Source organism: Lichenostomus cassidix, unplaced genomic scaffold (genome assembly GCF_008360975.1).
Source record: "Lichenostomus cassidix isolate B80296 unplaced genomic scaffold, HeHo_3.0 HiC_scaffold_748, whole genome shotgun sequence".
NCBI classification, from domain to species: domain Eukaryota; kingdom Metazoa; phylum Chordata; class Aves; order Passeriformes; family Meliphagidae; genus Lichenostomus; species Lichenostomus cassidix.
This window is the reverse complement of record NW_028147985.1, coordinates 13,993-38,016: the sequence shown is the minus strand read 5'-3', so window position 1 is coordinate 38,016 and position 24,024 is coordinate 13,993. Positions and strand designations below refer to the sequence as shown.

General features: G+C 54.9%; 2 protein-coding genes across 4 annotated transcripts in view; one reads left to right on the top strand and one right to left on the bottom strand.

Moving 5' to 3' along the window:
- LOC146420441 (C-type lectin domain family 2 member B-like) overlaps window positions 1–24,024 on the bottom strand; it is a 54,129-nt gene that overhangs the window by 26,668 nt on the left and 3,437 nt on the right. The window contains exons 1-5 of one of the 3 annotated variants that reach the window (XM_085048272.1): window positions 7,400–7,845; window positions 6,248–6,558; window positions 5,827–5,931; window positions 5,404–5,588; window positions 5,211–5,311 (exon numbers count right to left, since the gene is read on the bottom strand). In XM_085048272.1, the coding sequence (XP_084904398.1) occupies window positions 5,211–5,311; window positions 5,404–5,588; window positions 5,827–5,931; window positions 6,248–6,287 (431 nt within the window). In that variant the 5' untranslated portion in view covers window positions 6,288–6,558; window positions 7,400–7,845. Of the gene's footprint in view, window positions 1–45; window positions 95–5,210; window positions 5,312–5,403; window positions 5,589–5,826; window positions 5,932–6,247; window positions 6,559–7,399; window positions 7,846–24,024 lie in introns of those variants that run through there. The other 2 variants (XR_014849142.1, XR_014849143.1) reach the window with 2 other exon arrangements.
- LOC146420442 (class I histocompatibility antigen, F10 alpha chain-like) lies at window positions 8,051–13,785 on the top strand. The gene is made up of 8 exons (XM_085048270.1): window positions 8,051–8,197; window positions 10,096–10,359; window positions 11,975–12,250; window positions 12,441–12,713; window positions 12,806–12,904; window positions 13,002–13,037; window positions 13,177–13,209; window positions 13,484–13,785. The coding sequence occupies exons 1-8, from the start codon at window positions 8,122–8,124 to the stop codon at window positions 13,495–13,497; spliced, it is 1,071 nt and encodes a 356-aa protein (XP_084904396.1). The 5' UTR covers window positions 8,051–8,121; the 3' UTR covers window positions 13,498–13,785.

The window sequence follows — 24,024 nt, the reverse complement described above, 5'->3', positions numbered from 1 at the left end:
GGCTCCCCTCAGCCACCCCAAATCCCCCCAGATCCCCTCACTCACCATTTCCTTGTCATTGAGCACAGCCAGGGAGGCCCCGAGCTCGGAGCGGCCGAGTCTGAGCCTGATCCCAGGAGTGGTGATCCCTCGAGAGGAGCTAGCAGATCCCGTTGTACCCAATCCAGCCCTTGGGACAGGCCAGCAGCAGAGGAGTATCAGATGTCAGATGTCTCCACAGCTTCTCTCTGCAGAGCGAACAGAAGGTCTGAGGATTCTCCCCTCACGGAGCAGCCCGAGCTCCCATTGGCTAGTTTTCCCGCTCAAACCCCTCCAACCCCAGCGACTGGCCGACTCAGCCGTCACTCCTCGTTTTCCCGCGCGCTGATTGGTCAGAGCGGGGCTGAGGGACGATCCCGGCCGTGAGGGAGCAGTGAGCCCGCAGTGCCCCGAGGGGTTGGGCTGAGGCTGCTGCTCCTCCTTACCTGACACAGCAGCCAAGGACACCGCCAGAGCCACAGCCAGGAGCAGGAGCAGAGTCAGCATCAGCAGGGTGAGCACGGGATGGGATCTGATCCACTCAACAGGAGCTGGAAAGAGCCGCAGGCCGTGAGGATGGAGCTGTCCTGAGCAGGAAGGAACCCGCAGCCCATTCTCCCCTCACTGAGCTGGCAGAAGGAGAGATAAGGGACAGGGACACAGCCAGGGGACAAACAGGGACACACCATGGGGACAGCCTGTGGCAGGAGAACTGCCCAGGGCCAGGGCTGTCAATCCAGCAGAGCACCAGGCCTCTTCCAGAGCCCTGGACACAGCCACACCCTGCCAGCCCTGTGCTCCTGGGATGACACTGTCCAATGTTCCCTCCCTAGAGGCCACAGCACTGGCCCTGCACTCACCCAGATATCTTCTGAGGCTCTTTCTGTGTGTGACTCCCATTGCTGATCCATCCTGGCACTTCTCTCCAATGCCATCCCTGGGCTGGGATTCACTCTGCCCCAACAGAGAAGCAGCTTCTCCCTGCCTGTGCCCAGCAGGATCTGGCAGCTGAGGCAGCTCTGTCCCCCTGGTCGCTGATCCATCCTGGGCACCCAGGTCATCCTCGGGAATCTCAACAGCGGCTCTGTACACGATGAGAGCTCCCGGCTGGTGCTGGCTCTGGAAGGCACTGCCAGCTCAGTCCTGCCCTGTCTCTGCTCCCCGGCAGCACCTGGGGACACAAACACAGTGTCAGAGAGCTCCGGGCCCAGCTCGGCCCTGCAGCCCCAACCCCTCTGGCTGTGCAGCTCCGGGCTGGGACAGGCAGGGACAGTTAGGGACAGTTAGGGATAATTAGGGACAGGCAGGGACAGAGCCCAGGAGCTGCCGAGTGCGGGAACAGGGCAGCTGCGGATCGGGCTCAGCCTGCCGCGGGGGGAAGAACCAGCAGCCCTGAGGGGCTCAGCATTGTCCCCTGCATGCCCTGCGCTAAAGGTTGCAGCTCAGGGACAGCGAGCGAAGGCACCGCCCTTTCGGGGCGTGGTTGAGGACAAGAGGCGGAGCTTGGCAGGGAGAATACGGAGAGGGGGGCGGACATGGTGGACATGTACGGGTAGGCGGGAGGCCTGGCGGCCCGCCAAATGCCCCAAGCTATTCTCCTCCAGACCGCGTCCCTTGGCAGGGACACTCAAGTTCCTCCCGTCCCCTACCAGCCCCGGGCACGGACATCTCCCGTGTGCTGTGCTGTTCTGTGCTACCCACAGCAAGCGGGACGAGCCAGCGCTGCTCCGGCACCGCCTCCTGCCGAGGCAGCAGCGGCAAGGAGACCGCGGGCAGCCGCTCCCTCAGCGGCCTCAGGCCAGCGGCAACACGGCGCCACAGCCAGGGAGGGAAGGAGGGAGGGAGACGGGAGAACGAAGCCGCCACAGCCCCCCTGCCGCCCCCTCCATCCCCTCCATCCGCCCGCAGCGAGCCCCGAGCCCCGGCACAAGGCAGCGCGGCTCCCACCTGCGCTGGGACAGCCTCTCCGAGCTCCGCCGCCTCCCCGGGCTCCGCTGCTCTCACTGCTGCCGCTGCTCTCCGAGCTCCGCCGCCCCCCAGCCTCTAATCGGCCGCTCCTCCAGCCTCTGCTGAGCCCCCGCCTCCGCTCCGCCCCTCCCCGGCCCCAGCCCATCCCCACCCCGCGCAGTCGCAGCGGCGAACGGATCCGGATCGGGGCAAGGGGCGGAAATGGGTTTGATTTCTCTTCTCAGCTTTACAGTTCCAGAGTGACTCATGGTAAATGCTGCTAGCTGTTACTGCTCTGTGGAACTGGTATTTCACGTATGGAATCTGATTAAATGCTGCTAGGTGTTACTCCTCTCGAATTGCTAAATTCAGGCATAAATCAGGTTACATTCAGGCACAAATCAGGTTAAATGCTGTTAGGTGTTACTCCTCTTGAATTGTTAAATTCAGGTATAAACGAGGTTGAATTCAAATGTAAATCAGGTTAAATGCTGTTAGCTGTGACTCCTCTTGAATAGCCACATTCGGGCATAAATCAGGTTAAATTCTGCTATAAATCAGGTTAAATGCTGTTAGCTGTTGCTGCTCTGGGGAATTGTAATTCACATATGAATCTGAGTAAATGCTGCAAGATGTTACTTCTCTTCAATTGTTAAATCCAGGTATAAATCAGCTTAAATGCTCTGTGGAATTGTTAATTTCAGACCCAAAGAGGGAATAAAAGGGACTTGAGGAATTAAAATGGAGTATTTTTGGGAAAAAGAGTAGGATTTGAGGGGATGGAATGGGATTTTGAAGAATAAAACGGTTTGGGAGTGGAAGGTTTTTGCGAGACAAAAGTGGGTTTTTGAGGGGTGAAGTACAATTTTGGGAACAAAACCGAATTTTGGGAAATAAAACGGATTTTTAGGAGGTTGAAGTGGGGTTTCTCGGATATGTCGGCAATGTCCCCATAGCCCCCCAGACCCGTCCGCGGCCCCAAAAACCCTCAGTTCTCCACACAAAACCCCAAAAACCCGCAGTTCTCCACACAAAACCCCAAAAAACCCGCAGTTCTCCACACAAAACCCCAAAAAACCCGCAGTTCTCCACACAAAACCCCAAAAACCCGCAGTTCTCCACACAAAACCCCAAAAAACCCGCAGTTCTCCACACAAAACCCAAAAAAACCCGCAGTTCTCCACACAAAACCCCCAAAACTCACCGTGAATCCCCAAATCTCTCCCGCTCCCAAAGCTGCCTCCGCCGCCGCCGCCATCTTGTCAGCAACTCACCGAGGAGCGAGGGGCGCGAGGGGCGGTGACGTCACTGCCGCCCGCTCCCCTTCCCCGGCGGCGCCATGGTGAGAGCGAAACCATGGCAGGGCTGAGGGGATCCCAAGTGCGGAGCGGATTGTGCGGCTTTGTCTCTTCATCGCTTTATTTCTTTGCCATTAACTGCTTCTTCGTCCTCCCCGCTGTCCCTCGTGTCCCCTCGGCACCTGCAGCCCCGTCCCTTGCCCTGCTGCCCCTGCTCCGTTCCATCGCGGCCGGCAGAGAGGAGCTGCCGGAGCTCCCGGATCGGTTCGGTTCGGTTTGTCCTTCCCAGCCTGGGGAACAACGATTTGGGAGTTTTCTGCCCAAACCCTGTCCGTTCCTGCGCTCAGCCCGAGGGGTTTGGGGAGATTTTGGCTTTTTGGGGAAACCAAAGCGATGCACGGAGCTCACCCAGCGCAGGGCAGCTCTGCAGGCGCTGAGCTGGATAGAGCCTGGCAGAGGAGCAAAGCGGCTCAGGGATGGCGAAACAGCGATTAATTAACCATTAATTAGCCTGACAAATTGCTCCTAATTAGCGGGTAGCAGAAGTGAGGCCCCAGGGCGCTGAGTCAGCTCCACAGAACATTTTGGGTCTTTTTTCAGATACCTCTGGCTTTTCATCACTCAATTCTCCCCACTTCATTTATTCTATGGTATTTCATCAATTCCCACCTCTCAGAGATCACAGAGATCTCCTGCTCTTTTATTTTCACCATCTTAGGGCAGCGAGGGTGGCTTTTGTCTGGCAGCACCTCCTGCCACAACTCCCTGTCCTTTCCCCCACAGGAACAAACCCCAAATCCCCATTTTCCTTTCCCCCACAGGAACAAACCCCAAATCCCCATTTCCTTCTCCTGGAGACAATTTCGTACCTCCCTGATGTCACTGAAACTGCAGGAAAAACAAAAACCCTCCAACAACATTTTTAATGTTAGAGAGTCAAGGCATTACTTTACTATCTGGCCAGGATGTAGTTCTGGTCAGGATGTACCACAGAAATCATCTCATCCACACACAGCCCAGCTGTGCAGAGAGAACCATTCCATGACACATGGATTTTTTAAATATTTAAATATTTTATACAGTACAAAGACATAGAAAAGCATTGGCTCAGTGTTCATTGCTCCAAAGCTGAGCAAACCCTCAGTATTCAGTTTCCCATTGGATCTGAATCTCCTCATCTCTGATGGTAATCAGATTTTTCATTCTTCAATTTCCCTGTCAGTGCTTTCCTGCCCAGATGTCTTCACCCCTACTGGAGGTGAATGTTTGTAGATATGTTGAGTTTATCAGACCTCACCTGGCAGAACAATGCCCTGGAAAGAAACCTAAAATTCCTATTTTTGGGGTAAAGACAAACTTTGACTAAAGTTATACAAAATATTTAAACTGCCACATTTTCCAGCAATCCTTTCAAGTGGCACTGAGGTGACCCTGAGATCAGCCACTGAGGTGTTTGTGACATCAGGCACTGAGGTGACCATATAAAGTGGCACTGAGGTGACCCAGAGATGAGGCACTGAGGTGCTCCTGAGAGTCAGCACAAGGCAGGTGCTGCAGCTGAGGAAGGACATCCTTGTGCTGGAGGAAGAGGCAAAGAACTGGAGCTGCCAAGTGTGCAGAAGGTGCTCTGCCCATGTCCTGTTACAGGTGACTTTGGGCTCTGCTGCACACGTAGTTCATGTCACTCGAGCAGATCTCACTCCTGAGGATGTTCTCAGCAAGAGATCTTTTCTCCATCCCATTACAGGTGAGTTTGGGGTCTGCTGCAGATATACTGCATGTCACTTGAGCAGGGCTGTCCCCCCAGATAATTCTCAGCCAGGTGCACACAGTCTGCATTGCCTTGGAGCTTGACCCTGCAGGAAAAAGCAGAGACATTGCTGGAACCTCAGGGAGACACCTTGTGCCCCTGTGCCCCCAGGCCCTGCCTGTGCCCCCAGAACTCACGAGGAGCTGAAGCTGCTGCCATCCACCCACTGCAGCCGCTGGTCCTGTCTGTGCAGCCCGAGCCAGTAATCGTCGTTCTTGCTGAAATGGAACAGGAACTCCTGGCAAGGAGAGAGGAGCAGATAATGGGAGCTGCAGCCCTGGCCCAGGAGCTCCCCAGGCTCCCCTCAGCCACCCCAAACCCCTCACTCACCATTTCCCAGTCCTCGAGCACAGCCAGGGAGGCCACGAGCTCGGAGCACCGAGCCTTAGCCTGATCCCAGGAGAGGTGATCCCTCGAGAGGAAGTAGCAGATCCCGTTGTACCCAACCCAGCCATGGGGACAGGCCAGCAGCAGAGGAGTGTCAGATGTAACCGGAGCGTCAGTTTGTCTTCTCCCTGCAGAGCGAACAGAAGGGCTGAGGATTCTCCCCTCACGGAGCAGCCCGAGCTCCCATTGGCTGATTTTCCCGCCCAAATTCCTTCAGCCCGCCGCGATTGGCTGATTCAGCCGTCACTCCTCGTTCTCCCGCGCGCTGATTGGTCAGAGCGGGGCTGAGGGACGATCCCGGCCGTGAGGGAGCAGTGAGCCCGCAGTGCCCCGAGGGGTTGGGCTGAGGCTGCTGCTCCTCCTTACCTGACACAGCAGCCAAGGACACCGCCAGAGCCACAGCCAGGAGCAGGAGCAGAGTCAGCATCAGCAGGGTGAGCACGGGATGGGATCTGATCCACTCAACAGGAGCTGGAAAGAGGCATAGGCTGTGAGCATGGAGCTGTCCTGAGCAGGCCCAGCCCTCACATCCCCCACCCAACGCCAGGGGAGCACAGGAAGGACCCTCAGCCCGTGTGCCACTCACTGAGCTGGCAGCATGAACAGGGACAAGGGACACAGGTGTGGGGACAGCCAGGGCAGGAGAAGTGCCCAGGGCCAGGGCTGTCAGTCCAGCAGAGCACCAGGCCTCTTGCAGAGCCCTGGACACAGCCACACCCTGCCAGCCCTGTGCTCACACTGTCCATTGTCCCCTCCCTAGAGGCCACAGCGCTGGCCCTGCACTCACCCAGATATCTTCCGAGGCTCTTTCTGTGTGTGACTCCCATTGCTGATCCATCCTGGCACTTCTCTCCAATGCCATTCCTGAGCTGCGATTCACTCTGCCCCAACAGAGAAGCAGCTTCTCCCTGCCTGTGCCCAGCAGGATCTGGCAGCTGAGGCAGCTCTGTCCCCCTGGTTGCTGATCCATCCTGGGCACCCAGGGCATCCTCGGGAATCTCAACAGCGGCTCTGTACACGATGAGAGGCCCCAGCTGGTGCTGGCTCTGGAAGGCACTGCCGGCTCAGTCCTGCCCTGTCTCTGCTCCCCGGCAGCACCTGGGGACACAAACACAGTGTCAGAGAGCTCCGGGCCCAGCTCGGCCCTGCAGCCCCAACCCCTCTGGCTGTGCAGCTCCGGGCTGGGACAGGCAGGGACAGTTAGGGACAGGCAGGGACAGTTAGGGACAGCACCCGGGAGCTGCCGAGTGTGGGAACAGGGCAGCTGCGGATCGGGCTCAGCCTGCCGGGGGGACAAGAAAAGAACCAGCAGCCCTGAGGGGCTCAGCATTGTTCCCTGCATGCCTTGCCCTGAGGGTCGCAGCCCAGAGACAGCGAGCGGAGGCAGCGCCCGGTCGGTACATGTTTGAGACAAGAGGCAGAGCCTGGCAGGGAATGTACAACCGAGACGATGGGACGGGATCTGTGTAATGCCCCAAGCTGCTCTTTCTCCTCCAGAGCGCTTGGCTTGGCAGAAACACTCAAGTTCATCCCATCCCATGCCAGCCCTGGGCAAGGACATGTCCCGCTGCACCAGGGGCGCCCAGACCAGTGCCGCACGGCCGGGAACAGTCCCGGGAATGGGACTGTGATGTGCTGTTCTGTTCTGCACTCTTCTGTTCTGTGATGTGGTGTTCTGTTCTGTGCTACCCACAGCAAGCGGGACGAGCCAGCGCTGCTCCGGCACCACCTCCTGCCGAGGCAGCAGCGGCAAGGAGACCGCGGGCAGCCGCTCCCTCAGCGGCCTCAGGCCAGCGGCAACACGGCGCCACAGCCAGGGAGGGAGGGAGGGAGAGAGACGGGAGAAGGAAGCCGCCACAGCCCTCCTGCCGCCCCCTCCATCCCCTCCATCCGCCCGCAGCGAGCCCCGAGCCCCGGCACAAGCCAGCGCGGCTCCCACCTGCGCTGGGACAGCCTCTCCGAGCTCCGCCGCCGCCTCCCCGGGCTCCGCCCGCTGCCGCCGCTCCCGGGCCGCACACACGCTCCCACCATGGCGCCGCTGCTGCCCCACTAAAGCCCTGCCTGCCTGCCTGCCTGTCTGGGGGCGACACCGGCGCCGGCCTTGTCCCCGCTCGCTGGCACCGAGCAGCAATTGCGCTGGGACAATTCCGAGTGACAGCACAGCCAGCCAAGGGCAGCGAGGCGCGGGCTCTGCACACGCACGGAGTCATCTCCCTTTCCCGGAACTCGGGCATTTCTCGGAACCTTCGGCTGAGCAGCAGCTCTGGCGCTGTGCCGGCCCGGGCAGGAGGACAAAGAATCGCTGCTGCCCTGAGCCGCCGGGAGCTCGGTGCGACCTGGAGCTGAAGGTGCTGTGAGCTGTGGCTGAGGCCGGGATGGAGCAGGGACTCCCCTGCAGCCCCGGCAGGAGCCCAGGCCGGAGCAGCGAGGATCCAGTGGGATCCACATGAATTCTCTGATTTCCCCTTTCCCTCCCCGCCCTGCCCTCTCTCGGTCTCAACCTGCGAGTTCCGGATCTGCCCGGCGACCGGTGACGTCACTATCAGGCCGGGCTGCCATTGGCGAGCAGGAAATAGCTGCGCCAATGGCGGGGCAGGAGGCTGTGCTGGGGCGGGGCCAGGGCAGTGGGCGGGGCCAGGCGGGTCGCAGCGGAGCAGCGCGATGGCTCCAGCGCTGGGGCTGGGGGTGCTCTTGGGGCTCCTGGGGCTCCTGGGGGCCCCGGGGGGAGCGACGAGAGGTGCGTGAGAGCCCCGGGACAGGGACCCCCTGAACTTCCATTTCCGGCCACCGGGAACTCCCTAAACTTGCTTTCCCGAGCACGGGAACTCCCTGAACCCCCATTTTTCGTACGGTAACCTCCCTCCGTTCCCTTCCCCAGCACCGCGACCCCCCTGAACCCCCTCATCTCGCACCGGGACCCTCCATTCCTGGGCACAGGGACCCCCCTGAACGTTCATTTCCGGCCACCGGGACCTCCCTGTACCTCCTTATCCGGCCCTGGGACCCCCTGCACCCCATTCGGGGCCATCCCGCCTTTCCCAGACCCCAGCTCTTCCCTTTTCCTTGATCTTTAGATCCCCCAGATCCCCCAAATTTCCGTGTCCCCCCAGTTCTCCATTCCCGGCGCTTCCTGAAAAGGGGTCCCAGGATGCCCTGGAGGGTCCCAGGGTGTCCCAAGTGGCAGTCACAGGGTCCCAGGGGTGTCGCAGAAGGGATCCAGTGAGATCCAGATGAATTCCCTGGAATTCCCCTTCCCCTCCCCCCGCGCTCTCTCGGTCACTTTCGCGTCTCCCAAGCGGCGACACCGAGATCTGCCCGGCGAGTGCCCCGGCACCGGGACCCCCTGAGCCTCCATTCCCGGCCACCGGGACCCCCCTAAACCTCCATTCCCGAGCACGGGAACCCCTGAACCCCGATGTTTTGCCCTGTGACCCTCCTCCATCCCTTCCCCAGCACCGGGACCCCCCGAATCCCCTTATCCTGCACTGGGACCCCCCTGACCCGCCATTCCTGGGCACAGGGACCCCCCTGAACTGCCATTTCCCAGCAGTGGAATCCACTGAACCCCATTTCCTGAGGTTGGGGATCCCTTGAATGTTCATTTCTGGCCACCGGCACCCCCTGCACCCCCTTATGCAGCACCAAACCCCCCTGCACCCCCTTATCCAGCACCAAACCCCCCTGCACCCCCTTCCCGGGCATCCCGCATTTCCCAGACCCCAGCCCCGCCCTTTTCCTCGGCTTTTCGCCCCCCCAGGCCTCCCGAATTTCCGTGTCCCCCCAGTTCTCCACTCCCGGCCTTTCCCAAAAGGTGCTCCAGGGGGTCCCAGGTGGCTCCCGGGGGTCTCAGAGGAGCCTCACGGGGGTCGCAGTGGGGATCCAGTGGGATCCAGGTGAATTCCCCTGGAATTCCCCTTTTCCCCTGTCCCCTCCCCCCGCACTCCCTCGGTCACTTTCTCTTTCCTGTCTCCCAAACTGCACCCCAGGATCCTCTCACCTTTCCCAGCCCCATCCCTCCTCTCCCAGTCCCTTCCTTGAACTCTGGACTCTTCCCGGCTCTCCCAGTTCCACTCCCTGACCCTTGGCTGCCTCCAGACCTCGCCAGGCTCTGCGTCCCCCCAGTTCTGCACCCCCTGTGCTTCCTGCAGGGGTCTGGGGGGTCCCTGGGGGGTCAGATGGGGTTCCAGGGGGTTCCAGGGGAATTCCCAGGAAGTTTCCCCCTGAAGTTCCATTCCGAGGCTCTGGGACTCCCCTGCACTCCCTTATCCTGCACCAATCCCCCCCTGCACCCCATTTCCCGACCATCCTGCTTTCCCCAGTCCCTGTTTTCCCTTGACCCTGAGAGCCCCTGGACCCCCATTCCTGCTTTTCCCAGCCCCCAGCCCCCCTTTCCTGTGCATCAAGAATCTCCAGGACCCCTATTCCCAGCTCTCCCTATCTTGTGACCCCTCTTTCCTCGGCTCTAGGGACCCTTGGACCCCCTTTCCTTGGCACAGGGACTCTCTCGACTCCCCCATCCCTCCCTGCACCCCAAGCTCTTGGTCATGAGATCCCCAAACCCCTTCCCAGCTCTCCCATTTCCCCTTTCATTGAGCCATGACCCCCCAGACCCCCCAAATCTCTGTGTCCCCCCAGTTCTGCACTCCCTGCGTTACCTGGACGTGGCAGTGTCAGAGCCCAGCCCGGGGGTTCCACAGTTCATGATAATGGGGTACGTGGATGGAATTCCCTTTGTGCGCTACGACAGCGAGAGAGGCCGAGTGGAGCCACTGACACAGTGGATGAAGGACAGAGCTGAGCCGGGATATTGGGATGAGCAGACCCAGATTGCTGAGCAGAACCAGCATGTGGCTGCCATTGACCTGGAGACACTGCGGGAGAGATACAACCAGAGCAGGGGTGAGTGGGGGAGCTGGGGCTGGGATGGGATCTGTGGGGCTGGGATGGGATCTGTGGGGCTGGGATGGGATCTGTGGGGCTGGGATGGGAACTGTGGGGCTGGGATGGGGTCTGTGGGGCTGGGATGGGAGCTGTGGGGTTGGGGTGGGATCTGTGGGGCTGGGCTGGGATGGGATCTGTGGGGCTGGGATGGGATCTGTCAGGCTGAGACAGGATCTATGGGGCTGGAATGGGGACTGTGGGGCTGTAATGGGATGGGATCTGTGGGGCTGAGATGGATCTGTGGGGCTGGGATGGATCTGTGGGATCTGTGGGGCTGAGTTGGGAACTATGGGGCTGGGATGGGAATCTGTGGGGCTGGGATGGGATCTGTGGGGCTGGAATGGCATCTGGGGGGCTGGGATGGGATCTATGGGGCTGGGATGGGATCTATGGGGCTGGGATGGGATCTATGGGGCTGGAATGGGATGGGATGGGATCTGTGGTGTGGGGTGGGATCTGTGGGGCTGGAATGGGATGGGATGGAATGGGATCTGTGGGGCTGAGATGGGATCTGTGGGGCTGAGATGGGATCTGTGGTGTTGGGATGGGATCTGTGGGGCTGGAATGGGATGGGATGGGACCTATGGTGTGGGGTGGGATCTGTGGGGCTGGGATGGGATCTGTGGGGCTGAGATGGATATGTGGGGCTGGGATGGATCTGTGGGATCTGTGGGGGTGAGTTGGGAACTATGGGGCTGGGATGGGATCTGTGGGGCTGGGATGGATTTGTGGGGCTGGGATGGGATCTGTGGGGTGGGATGGGATCTGTAGGGCTGAGATGAGATCTGTGGGGCTGGGATGGGATCTGTGGGGTGGGATGGGATCTACGGGGCTGGAATGGGAACTGTGGGGCTGAGATGGAATGGGATTTATGGAGTTGGGATGGGATCTGCGGGGCTAGGATGGGATGGAATAGGATCTGTGGGGCTGGAATGGCATATGCAGGGCTGAGATGGAATGGGATCTATGGGGCTGGGATGGGAACTGTGGGGCTGGGATGGGATCTGTGGGGTGGGATGGGATCTATGGGGCTGAGATGGATGTGTCGGTCTGAGATGGGAACTGTGGGGCTGGGATGGGAACTGTGGGGCTGGGAGGGAATGGGATGGGATCTGTGGGGCTGAGATGGGAATTGTGGGGCTGGGATGGATCTGTGGGGCTGGGGTGGGAACTGTGGGGCTGGGATGGGAGTTGTGGGACAGGATGGGATCTGTGGGGGTGGGATGAGATCTGTGGGACAGGATGGGACCTGTGGGGTGGGATGGGATCTATGGGGCTGGAATGGGAACTGTGGGGCTGAGATGGAATGGGATGTATGGGGTTGGGATGGGATCTGTGGGGCTGAGATGGGATGTGCGGGGCTGGGATGGGACAGGATGGGATCTGTGGGGCTGGGATGGGATCTGTGGGGCTGAGATGGGATCTGTGGGGCTGAGATGGGATCTGTGGGGCTGGGATGGGATCTGTGGGGCTCTGATGTGCCTCCATGGGGCTCCAAAGGGCTGGGATGAGGCTCTGTGGGGCTGGGACACAATTCCATGGGTCTCTGTGGGTACAATCCTCCCCCCCCCAGATCCCCGAACATGGCTGAGGGTTTATGGCTGTGACCTCATGTCTGACGGGAGTGTCCGTGGATCTGATCGGTTTGGCTATGATGGGTGGGATTACATCTCCTTCGACTTGGGATCCAAGGGATTCGTGGCAGCTGACAATGCTGCTGAGGTCACCAGGAGGCGCTGGGAAGGTGAACTGAACGCGGTTGAGCAGTGGACGAATTACCTGGGGCACGTCTGTGTGGAATGGCTTCGGAAATACGTTGGATATGGGCAGAAGGAGCTGGAGCGCAAAGGTGGGGCAGAATTCCTGTGGGGATTTGGGATTTGGGAATGGAGGAGTTGGGAGCACAGTAATTCTAGTGGGAATTCCATGGGCAGATCTCACCTCTATCCTGTTTCAGTGGGAATTCCATGGGCAGATCTCACCCCCATCCCGTTCCCATTGGAATTCCATGGATCCATCTCACCGTTATCCCGTTGCAGAACGCCCTGATGTCCATGTGTTTGGAAAAGAGGAATACGGGAAGCTGATCTTGTCCTGCCATGCATATGGATTCTACCCCAGAGACATCACAGTCAACTGGATGAAGGGGGATGAAATCTGGGATCAGGAGACGGAGTGGGGTGGGATCGTTCCCAACAGCGACGGCACCTTCCACACCTGGGCCAGGATCGAGGCGCGGCCGGAGGAGCGGGAGCAGTACCGGTGCCGGGTGGAGCATCCCGGAACGCTGGAGCCTGGGATCTTCAGCTGGGGTGAGGCTGGGAATTGGGAATGTGGGAATAGGGAATTGGGAATTCCCAAATGGGGATTCCCCTCCTCCTCCTCACTGTTCTGCATTTCCCAGAGCCAAAATCGGGGAATCTCACCCTGGTGATTGCTCTGTGCATCATCGCTGCTGTCCTTGTCGTTGGCATCGGATTTGGCATCTGGAAGTTCCAATCCGGTAACCCACGGGATGGGGGTCGGGAAGGGCACGGATCCACCCGGCAGTGTTCCGGAAATCCCACACCATGGGTGCTGATCCCACTGTTTTTCCACAGGGAGGAAGCAGAACTCTGGGTACAGCCCACCAGCCGGTGAGTTCCAGTGGTGGATCCAGCTCTGGATCCCCTCTGTGCAGATCCCAGGGTGGATCCTGGATTAATCCCGGGATTAACAGGGTTAATCCCAGAGTGTGATCCGTGCTGGAATCTCATGGATCTTCTCTTTCTGCAGGAACAGAAATGGGAACCAACGGCTCTACTGCAGGTATGGAGCAGGATCAGAGTGGGATTCCTGAGGGGGACTGGGGCAGGATGGGTGGAGTGGGATCAGGGGGGGAGTCTGGAGCAGGATTTGATGTGATGGATGGATTGGGATTGGGGTGGGATGGATGGATTAGGATCAGGTGGGATGGATGGAGTTGGATCAGGTGTGATTCCAGAGCAGTTCTTGCTCTCCATGGGCTCCACAGTCAGGTCTATCCTGTGGGATGGGGACAGGGACAGGGACAGGGTGACACTGTGACCCTCTCTCATCCTAGTACAAATCACCTGAGCCATCCATGGAGCCGGATCCAGCCCCTTCCCTCTTCAGATTCAGCAGATTCAGCAAAGCTCATCCTGCTGCTCCTACCCATCCTGCAGCTCTTCCCTGGATCAACTTCTTGTTTTCTGTGTTTGAAAGCCAAGAATTACAATTATTCCAAATGCTTTAATTCTGGTGTGAAATTATCCTGCTTTGGACAATCAGTCCTGCTTGGGGCAATAAATACTGCTTGGTGCAGTAAATCCTGTTTGGGGCAATAAATCCTGTTTGGGGCAATAAATCCTAGTTCTCTCCTCTGGTGTTCAGCAGTTCCTCTGTGGGTGCCAGGAATGGGAATGGGGACACTGGGGACCGGGATGGGGACGTTGGGAGCAGGTTGGGGACTCCAGGAATGGGAATGGAGACACCAGGATCAAGCTGGGGACACCAGAATCAAGATGGGGACACTGGGAGCAGGTTTGGGACACCAGGATCGAGCTGGGGACGCCAGGAGCAGGCTGGGGACACCAGGAGCAGGTGAACACTTGCCTCCCACGCCCAGCTCCATCCCCAGGATTCATTTCCTGCTCTGTGTCCCATGTCTGAGGTGTCCCCAGGAGGGGTTTGGCCACACTGGGCTCCTGGAGGGCAGTGGGATGGGGGGAGGGGCCAGGCCAGGCCTCATTGTCCCCAGTGGTCTTTGAGTGTCCCAAAGTCCAGGTTTGGGATCTCAGAGAGGTTCCCCGACCATGACCATGACATGAGCACAAGATGGGCATGAGGTGAGAGTGACCATGAGATGACCAAAACATAACTGTGAGGTGACCATGGGATGACCATGACTGTGGCCATAACACAGCCACAACCCTGACCATGAGATGATTGGGATCAAGAGATGACCATGGGTTGGCCTTGAGGTGACCATAACGTGATCGTGACCATGAGATGGCCATTGCAATGAGATGACTATGAGCATGAGATGATGCTGATCAGGAAATGACCATGACCATGACCATGAGATGTCCATGACGATGGCTGAGCTATGATGGTGAAATGAACAAGATATGATTGTGGCCATGAGTTGACCATGAGATGCCCATGGCCATGAGAGGACTGTGACCATCAGGTGACCATGACACAGCCATGAGGTGATCAGAATCATGAGATGACCATGATCATGAGAATGACCTGATTGTGATAACGAGATGACCATGAACATGAGAGGATGGTGTTGGAGGTTGGGGGCATTGGAATTTTTTCTCCATCCCTGTTACTAAGCAACAGATAGCTGGGTGATTAGAGACATCAACTCTTTTGTAAGACACAAAAGGGTGTGCTGGGTGGGGCAGGGGAAGGAGGCAGCTGGCTGCTGGAACTGGCACTTGTTCATGGGACACCGGGAGGAAAGGGACTGCTCTTTGCTTCTGGCTGCAGCCGCAGGAAATGCAACTGTGCTCTGTCTTCTCCCCCTGGCTGGGTGAGCTTTGATTCAACCTCTTTCCCACTGGGAGTGCACGTTTTCCTGGCTGCGTTTCTCGCAGCAGCTGCCGGGGAGTCCGGCTGTCCCTGCCGCCCACACCGCTCTGCTGCACGAGACCGCGGTGTCTGCCGTGACTGCAGAGTCCCTGTCACCTCACTGGCTAGCCTGGGAGAGCCAGCCCCTGCCCCTGCCGCCCCGCTTTGCTGCTCCGAGCTGCCTGCCTGCTCTTCAGCCTTTTCCGCCATTACCAGCTGCCTGGGGCTGACCTGACCCTGCGCCACAGCGCCACCTGCAGCCGCTCGGCAGTCATCGCACCTGCCCTGCCCGGCCGGGAGCTCAACAGCGCCCCTGCTGCTTGCAACCGTGATTACACCACACGGGAAAAGGCTCAGCAGCTCAAAAAGTCATCTGCTATTGGTTTCTGGTTCTATTTGTGGTTATTATTGTTATTGCTTGTTTATAGATACTAGTAAAGAACTGTTATTCCTTTTCCCATACCTTTGCCTGAAAGCCCTTGATTTCAAAATTAAAATAATTTGGAGGGAGGGGAAATCACATTCTCTGTCCTAAGGGAGAGTTCAACCTCTCTTAGCAGACACTTGTCTTTCAAACCAAGACAGATGGTCATCAGGAAATGACCATGACTGTGAGTTGACCATGAGATGACCGTGAACATGACCATTTCATGACCATGATACAGTCATGAGGTGATCAAGATTGTGAGATGACCATGAGATGACCATGAGATGACCATGAGATGACCATGGCTGTGAGAGAATCATAACCATGACGTGACTGTGAGATGACCACAACCATGACCATGGCCATTGTTGCAGTGGCCCTTAGGCAGATAAGCTTGGGTGACCAGCCGCATGGGTCAGTGACAGTGGATGAGGAATCCTGGGTGTGAGATCAAAGTCATCACTAATATGGTTAGGGCGACAGGCTTGTCACCACCCAGAGGACCCTGTGGCTAGAAGCATCAACATGCACCAAGCAGCAAGTCTATTGGCCCCATGCACTTCCCCACCTTTGTCCGATTCATGGTTTCTGTTCTAGAATGTTCCCCCCAGCATGGCACCCCATTGGTTTACAAGTTTTGTACCCTCCCTCACTCCCTCACAAGGGGTACAGTTATTGGTCTGTACCCCTGTCCTTCTCCCCTAGGACCTTCCCTGGTTGGCCCTTTGGGGCTGGCCACTCCCCTTTTCCCTTCCCTGTTGGGGAAGATGAAATAGGAAGGCCTTATAGATATGATTACCTTGCAAAAGATGCTGAGAACATAGAAAGTATAAATGAAATTGAGATGAAGACAAGGTTTGAGTTGAAGAGTAACTAGGTGTCTTGGTTTGAAAGACAAGTGTCTGCCAAGAGAGGTTGAACTCTCCCTTAGGACAGAGAATGTGATTTTCTCCTCCCTCCGAATTATTTAATTTTGAAAATCAAGGGCTTTTTTCCTGGGAAAAAAGGACTATCAGTTCTTTACTAGTACCTATAAACAAGCAATAACAATAATAGCAACCACAAATAGAACCAGAAACCAATAGCAAATTGTTGCGGTTTAGAGGATGTTGCAGCAGACTTTACCTTAGAGCTTCTCTACCCAGCCCGGTTCAGCGCCTCAGTGCTCCAAACGCTCTGTCCCAGGGCTGGACACTGCGCTCTCACCGGCCGGGGAGCTATAAGGCTAGCTCTGGTTCGTCTGCTTCCACAACCAGCGATGATAAAGGAGGCGAGGAGGGTCTATGCGTTGTGTCCATGGAAGATGTTTATTCACATGGTGCAGCAGAGGCCAACGACCTCCCCGAGGCAGAGATGCCTCGAGGGCGAAGGCCTCACATGCACAGCCACATGTGGAGCATAGACACACGTGGAGCATAGACAGCAAGATGGCGGAGGGTAAGGGGTTTTATAGGGAAACAGAGAGGGGCAGGGACAGCACACAGGCCCAGTGACCTCTGGGCACAGGGGAGGTACAGGGGCAGCGTTAGGAGCACAGGAACCAATAGGGGAAACCCAAGGGAGTGGCCAGGGCCACGTGGGGTTAGGGTACAGGAACCAATAGGGAAAACTGGGGGCGTGGCTAGGACTATGTGGAGTAGGGAAGGCAGGACAATAGGTGACAAGTACAGTCGTTAAGAAAGGGGTGCGGGGAACTTGCAGCTATTATCACAATATTTCCCCATTTTTTACTAAATTAAAGAGGGAAAGGCTTTTCCTAAAAACTTTCATAGCAAATTTTTAAACAACAGGAAAATGGTAAAACAACATAATGTAAAGCAATAACAAAATTAGTTTTGCTGTGAGTATGGGGAAAACGATGATGCAGCTGGCTGATTTTGATGTTGGAATTAAGCACAGGCTGAATTTTCGGACTGCAGTCATGTTTGTAGTCTGTTTTTCTTTTGCTGGGGCTGCTAAGATGAAGGCAGGGTTTGCAGCAGCAACGGGGCTGTCACCGAAGTCTTTCTCAGCTTAGGAGAGGGAGAAAACTTTGGACGCAGCGCAGCTCCACTGGGTGACACACAGCTCTTCTCTGCTGTGGCTCTGCCGGGTCTGGAACAGTTCCACTAGGCCCCAGCACGGCTGGACGGCAGCACAGCTTCAGGGACTGCTCTGGCGCAGCTCCACCGGGCTCCGGGGGCAGTGTCTGCCGCGGGGAGCTAGGGGTGCGGCTCCACCGGCTCCTCCGAGCCTGCCGCGGGCAACTGGAGGTGCAGCTCCGCTTCCAGCCAGGCCATAGCTGCTTCTGGCTGAGAGGGAACACCTGGGAGGATGGGAGGAGGGGCCCGCACCGAAGAGAAACACTCAGATGGGGAAGGATCTGTAACCGAAGGGAGCGCCCACCGACGCGGGGGGAGAGGCTACAATGGAACACGAGGGACACAGGGGGCGGGGCTTCGGCAAGCCCGGGAAAATTTCAAGGGGAAGAAGACAACATGGCGTGCCTGACCATGCGGCCGGCGCCATATTGGAAAACACGTGGAGTCACCTCGGCTGAGGTTTGGGGCACAGGAAAGGAGGTTAGCAGGGATCTCGAGTTAGAGTGATCAGTTCTAACCCGGGAAAGGGACAGGAGAGGCTGAAAAACGTACGATCAGCTCTCTCCTGAGGGACAGAGGGAGAGCACGAGCTGGTGGAGGAGGGGGTGCCACCAACACATGGCCGGCACCATGTTGGGGGATACATGCAGGGGAAGGTGCTTATTAGGGAGAGAACAAGGGTTTTTCACTGCCAGCTAACTAAATAAAACAAAACACAGATTAGTTTACTTTATCTCTCGCGCGCAAAAACTTCCCACACAACAGCTGATTCCCCATTCCTTATAAAATATGTCTAATTTTATAAGAAAAATTTCTCCCAAAATGGGGGCACAAAACTTAGGTCTCTCCTTGTTAGAAGTGGGTTTTTTCTTGTCGAGATTTCGCATGGAGCGCGACTCCCTTCACCTCGACAAGAAGCCACCTCTAACCCTCCACCCACCCCGAGGCAAAAAGAACAAACTAAAAAGAAAAAAGGGACCCCCGTACCAAGCCGACCAGGCCTTCACCGGCTCCCCTTCCAAGGGGCTTTCCAGAGGGCTTACCAAGCACAGAGAATCAAAATAAAAAGCACTCGGGATGGTCCACCGCCGTTCGGCCGACTTCCTTGAAAAGCGCGACTTTCTTCCAGAGGCTACCGGCCGCCCCTTCGGTCTTCTCGCTGAATGCAAGCTTCTCGTCGGGGAAATGGCTTCCCAAATGCGACTACTCCCCTGCCGCAGTTGCGGCTTCAGGGGGATGCTTTCCAGGGTGGCTTCTGCCCCACGTTGGGCGCCATTTGTTGCGGTTTAAAGGATGTTGCAGCAGACTTTACCCTAGAGCTTCTCTACCCAGCCCAGTTCAGCGGCTCAGAGCTCCAAACCCTCTGTCCCAGGGCAGACACTGCGCTCTCACCGGCCGGGGAGCCATAAGGCTAGCTCTGGTTCGTCTGCTTCCACAACTGGTGGTGATAAAGGAGGCGAGGAGGGTCTATGCGTTGTGTCCATGGAAGATGTTTATTCGCATGGTGCAGCAGAGGCCAACGACCTCCCCGAGGCAGAGATGCCTCGAGGGCGAAGGCCTCACATGCACAGCCACATGTGAAGCATAAACACACGTGGAGCATAGACAGCAAGATGGCGGAGGGTAAGTGGTTTTATAGGGAAACAGAGAGGGGCAGGGACAGCACACAGGCCCAGTGACCTCTGGGTACAAGGGAGGTACATGGGCGGAGTTAGGAGTACAGGAACCAATAGGGGAAACCCAAGGGAGTGGCCAGGGCCACGTGGGGTTAGGGTACCGGAACCAATAGGGAAAACTGGGGGCGTGGTTAGGACTATGTGGAGTAGGGAAGGTAGGACAATAGGTGACAAGTACAGTCGTTACGAAAGGGGTGTGGGGAACTTGCAGCTATTATCACAATAGCAAATGACTTTTTGAGCTGCTGAGCCCTCTCCCGTGTGGTGTAATCACGGTCGCAAGCAGCAGGGGCGCTGTTGAGCTCCCGGCCAGGCAGGGCAGGTGCGATGACTCCCGAGCGGCTGCAGGTGGCGCTGTGGCGCAGGGTCAGGTCAGCCTGCCGCAGCTGGTAATGGCGGAGGGCTGAGAAGCAGGCAGGCAGCTCGGAGCAGCAAAGCGGGGCGGCAGGGGGGGCAGGAGCTGGCTCTCCCCTGGGCTGGCCAGAGAAGTAGCAGGGACTCTCCAGTCGCAGCAGACGCCACGGTCTCGTGAGGCAAAACAGGGTGGGCGGCAGGGACACTGTGAGAAACGCAGCCGGGGAAGCGTGCACTCCCAATGGGAAAGAGGTTAAATCAAAGCTCTCCAAGCCAGGAGGAGAAGACAGAGCACAGTTGGATTTTTCTGCGGTCACAGCCAGAGGCAAGGAGCAGCCTCTCCTCTCCATGTCTGAACGACGAGAGAGCCAGTGTTCCAATGGCCTGCTCTTCCCTTCCCTTCCCCTGCCCCACCCAGCACACCTTTTGTCCCTTACAAAAGAGTAGATGGCTCTAATCACCCAGCTATTTGTTGCTTAGTAACAGGGATGGAGAAAAAATTCCAATGCCCCCAACCTCCAACACCAAGACATGACCGCGACCATGACCATGGCCATGACCATTACAAGGAGATGACCATGAGCATGAGATGATGGTGGTCAGGAAATGACCATGACTGTGCAATGGCCAGGAGATGACCGTGACCATGAGATGACCAGGATCATGAGATAACCATGACCGTGATCATGACATAACCACAGCTATGACATGGACAGGATATGACTGAGGCCATGAGTTAACTAGAAGATAACAGTGAGATGACCATGGCCATGCAATGACCATGACCATGACTATGACACAACCATGACCATGAGATGACCATGAACATGAACTGACCATTACAATGAGTTAACGATGACTGTGAGATGACCATGAGCATGTGATGATTGTGACCAAGAGATGACCATGAGATGATCACAACACACCATGGCCATGTGTGGTCATGATCACGAGGTGACCAAGAGATGACCATTCCAGTGCCATGACCGTGAGCATGAGATGATGGTGATCAGGAAATGACCATGACTGTGCGATGGCCAGGAGATGACTGTGACCATGACCATGGCCATGATCATGAGGATGACAAAACCACAGCCATGACATGACCAGGATATGATATGTGGCTCATATGTGGCCATGAGTTAACTATAAGACAATGATGAGATGACCATGACCATGCAATGGCCATGAGATCACCAAGAACATGAGATGACCATTACAATGAGTTAACCATGACTGTGAGATGACTGTGAGCATGTGATGATTGTGACCAAGAGATGACCATGAGATGATCACAACACACCATGGCCATGTGTGTGGAGAGTTGCCCAAATATAACACGCGCACTCATAGAGGTATTGGTGCTATTTCGTTTATTTCTTCTAAGACAAGCATTAATATAGACAAAAGGTACTGTTTTGTACGCGACAGGCTGGTACATATGATTGGTTATTTGCTACTGTTCACGTGTCTATTCCAGCTTGCTGATTGGCTGTAAGTTTCTAGGCACGATTTGCTTGCTTCAGCTAAAGTACTGAGTGTGTGATTTTTCCCTATCTCGCTTTATTTCCCCTATGTTAGTTACAATCCTGGCTCTCATTCTTCTTTATCTCCTGGGAAGGACAGTCTTGGCTCTTGTCCCTCTCTATCTCCTGGGAAGGACATTTCAGAGTTGGGAACAAAGGCTCGTTTGTGCATGTACATTTCGCTTATGTGGCCTTGCTGTGCAAGCCATTCTCCAACAATTCCCCTTTTTTCTTTTTGCACAAGCCAGGCTTGACTGACCGTCTTTACTAGCATGCGCTGTAAGTACTGCACTATGCATGGCAAAATTGTTGAAAATAGCAAAACTACAATTAAAATGAGCACAGCTGATTGGATTAGGTCTTTGAACCATCCAGTAATTCCCCAGCTTTTCAGCCACCCGGCAAGCCCCAGGCCATCAGCTATCTGTAGCTGCCCTGGCAGGTGCTGCAGTTCGGCAAGTTGCCGGTGAATGGACTTTGAGTGATCAGAAAGGTTCATGCAGCACATTCTGTCAAACTCTTCGCAGCCATGGCCTTGGGCTAGTAAGAGAAAATCTATTGCAGCTCTATTTTGTAGCGTGGCATGTCTAACTGAATCAACGTCAAGCAACAACTCTGAAATGGCTTGAGAAGTAGCGTTAGTTTGTTTAGCTAGCCAGCATCCTAATTTGTTCAGCTGAGCCAAGGCGCCAGCAGAAGCTACTCCTGGTGCAAAAAAGGAAGCAGCTATAATGGCTCCAGGGAACCAGAATCTGACATTTGATTTACAGTCAGGGGAGAAAGCATGAGCTATTCATTTTGTTCGATTATGTTGTCAAGTCATGTTCAGTATCATCCAAGTGTTGGGGGTTAACAACGTCAATCTCCCTAGGGAACAAGGTCCAACTCGTAATCGGGAGGAAATGCTGGGCCATGCGTGGTCTCCACAAATTAAAAACATTCCTGCTGGTAACGATATTGTGTTATTTGTGGACACAGATAGATTGGTGGAGGCATATTGGCTCCACATGCTGGCATTTCCGTATACTGACAGGCTAGAGTTTACACTTGTTGCTGTACTGTTGACTTTGGCTTGCTTGCTTGTCCAATTAAAGGTCACACAAGCATCCATTCGTATGGCTCCTAATAGCTCCAGCTCTTGAGACTCGTTTGGGGCTATGGGAAGGGAAGGAACCCAGGCGTCCCAATTGTCTATTGTGCTGTTAAGATTTGTCTGATCGCAGGTAGGGACGCTGGAAGGACATGGCCTTGTCAGGTATTGCTGGAAGGACATGGCCAATTGTCTACAGGGATGCTGACTAAGCAGGTAGAAAAGGGATTGCCCGGTGATGAGAGAGAGAGACAAATTTCGTCTTGTTCCGTTAGGCTGGCCAGAGTGACCCATAGCTTTGTTTTGGGCTGTGCTGGGGCCCATGCTGCAACAACAGAGGTTAGGCAAGCTATGCTCAGTGAACTCACATAATGACATTAACAACACATCTAGAATCGTCAATACAGTAACAATAACTGTTATAAAAAGCGAAATTACGTTTTTCCACACATAAAATTTTAGTGCAAATACTGCATTGTCTAATTGCTTGAGGGGTCATACTCCCCCTTTTTGTTTTTGGCAAGATGTGTTTCCTTCTATAAGATGAAAAATGACACAAAGGTGTAACAATACATGGAATGAAACAATAAGCTTACTTAAGAAAATACATCATCAATTGCCTAACTACTTTGCCATCATTCAGAGTCTGCAATCGCTGGGGAACCTCATTTCACAGGCAGGGCTTGGAGAACCTTTCCCGGGCAAGGATTCCAAGTTTACCTGGAAGAGGGCTCAGCTTTCACAAGTCCAAATCAGCGAGTCAAGGTGACTCAATCACATTTTTGGTGCAGAAACACCTGAGTTTGGTGGCATACTTCCCAACCAGCTAGGACCAAGGCTTAGCCAGAGCCTAGGCCTTAACTGGGAGGGTTTCTCTAGAACATTCTACCAACAGGCTTCTATTAATAACAATTAGGAAAACTTTTTTAAAATGATACAGTTCTTGCAGATAACAACAGAATGTAACGTGAAATATTCTAAAGCAGCTGGCATTATTATTAAACTTTAACTAAATAATCAATGGTACCATAAACAAATTATAACTGAAATTGTGCATGTGCAGCATCATTTGAAATTTTCACTCATTCTTTTGTGCTATCTATGGGAGATAAAACTGCAAAGATTGTTATGAATAGTAGGATAAGCTAACAAATGCAGAACAATTGGATCCACAGAATTTTTAATGACAGCAAGGATCTTACAGACTGTGTGTTCACATGGCTAAATTTTCATCAGGAAGGTTTCTGTCTTAAGTCTTCATTTTATCTTCACAGTAGAAAACCTGTGTTCTTTAAATGAGCATAACGTAACAAAAATGAACTTGTCAAAACTTAAAGTTAACATCACTGAAAGTGAACAGAATTCAATCTTAATAGAACTTAACAGAACAAAAAATTACCAGAACTTAAAAATTAATAAATAGTAAATTGAGCAACACTTAAGAGACTTAACTATAATTGAACTCAAACTTAATGGAATTTAAAATTAACATTGCTTAAACGTAACATGACTTAAACTTAACATAATGTACGTTTAATAAAACTTAAACTTATTTAACTTAACAGAACTTAGCTTCAATGGCACTTGAGAGGTAGTTTAAAATATTCACTATAACACAGCACAAAACGTCTCTAGGCAGAACGGAGTTTTCTGTGCTCTAGCTTATTTTTTGCTATTTATAGTAAATGTTTGTTTTTAAGTAACTGTGAGTCCACAGACATAAACACAGGACACAGGGGAGAAGACAGTAAACCTTCCTTTTGTTGGTTTCAGGTGCACGTATTTATGTCTCAGAACTCCTTGGAGCTTTGCCTTCAATACAGGACAAAACTTCTGTTCTTCTGGAGGTCTTGGTTAGAACATCATCTAGAGACTTAACTTACAAATT

Excerpts from the sequence above, each read along its gene's own strand:
- LOC146420442 (XM_085048270.1), top strand. The coding sequence starts at position 8,122 with ATGGCTCCAGCGCTGGGGCTGGGGGTGCTCTTGGGGCTCCTGGGGCTC. Across the intron at positions 12,905-13,001 it reads CATCTGGAAGTTCCAATCCG|GGAGGAAGCAGAACTCTGGG; the intron begins GTAACCCACGGG and ends GTTTTTCCACAG. Across the intron at positions 13,038-13,176 it reads TGGGTACAGCCCACCAGCCG|GAACAGAAATGGGAACCAAC; the intron begins GTGAGTTCCAGT and ends CTCTTTCTGCAG.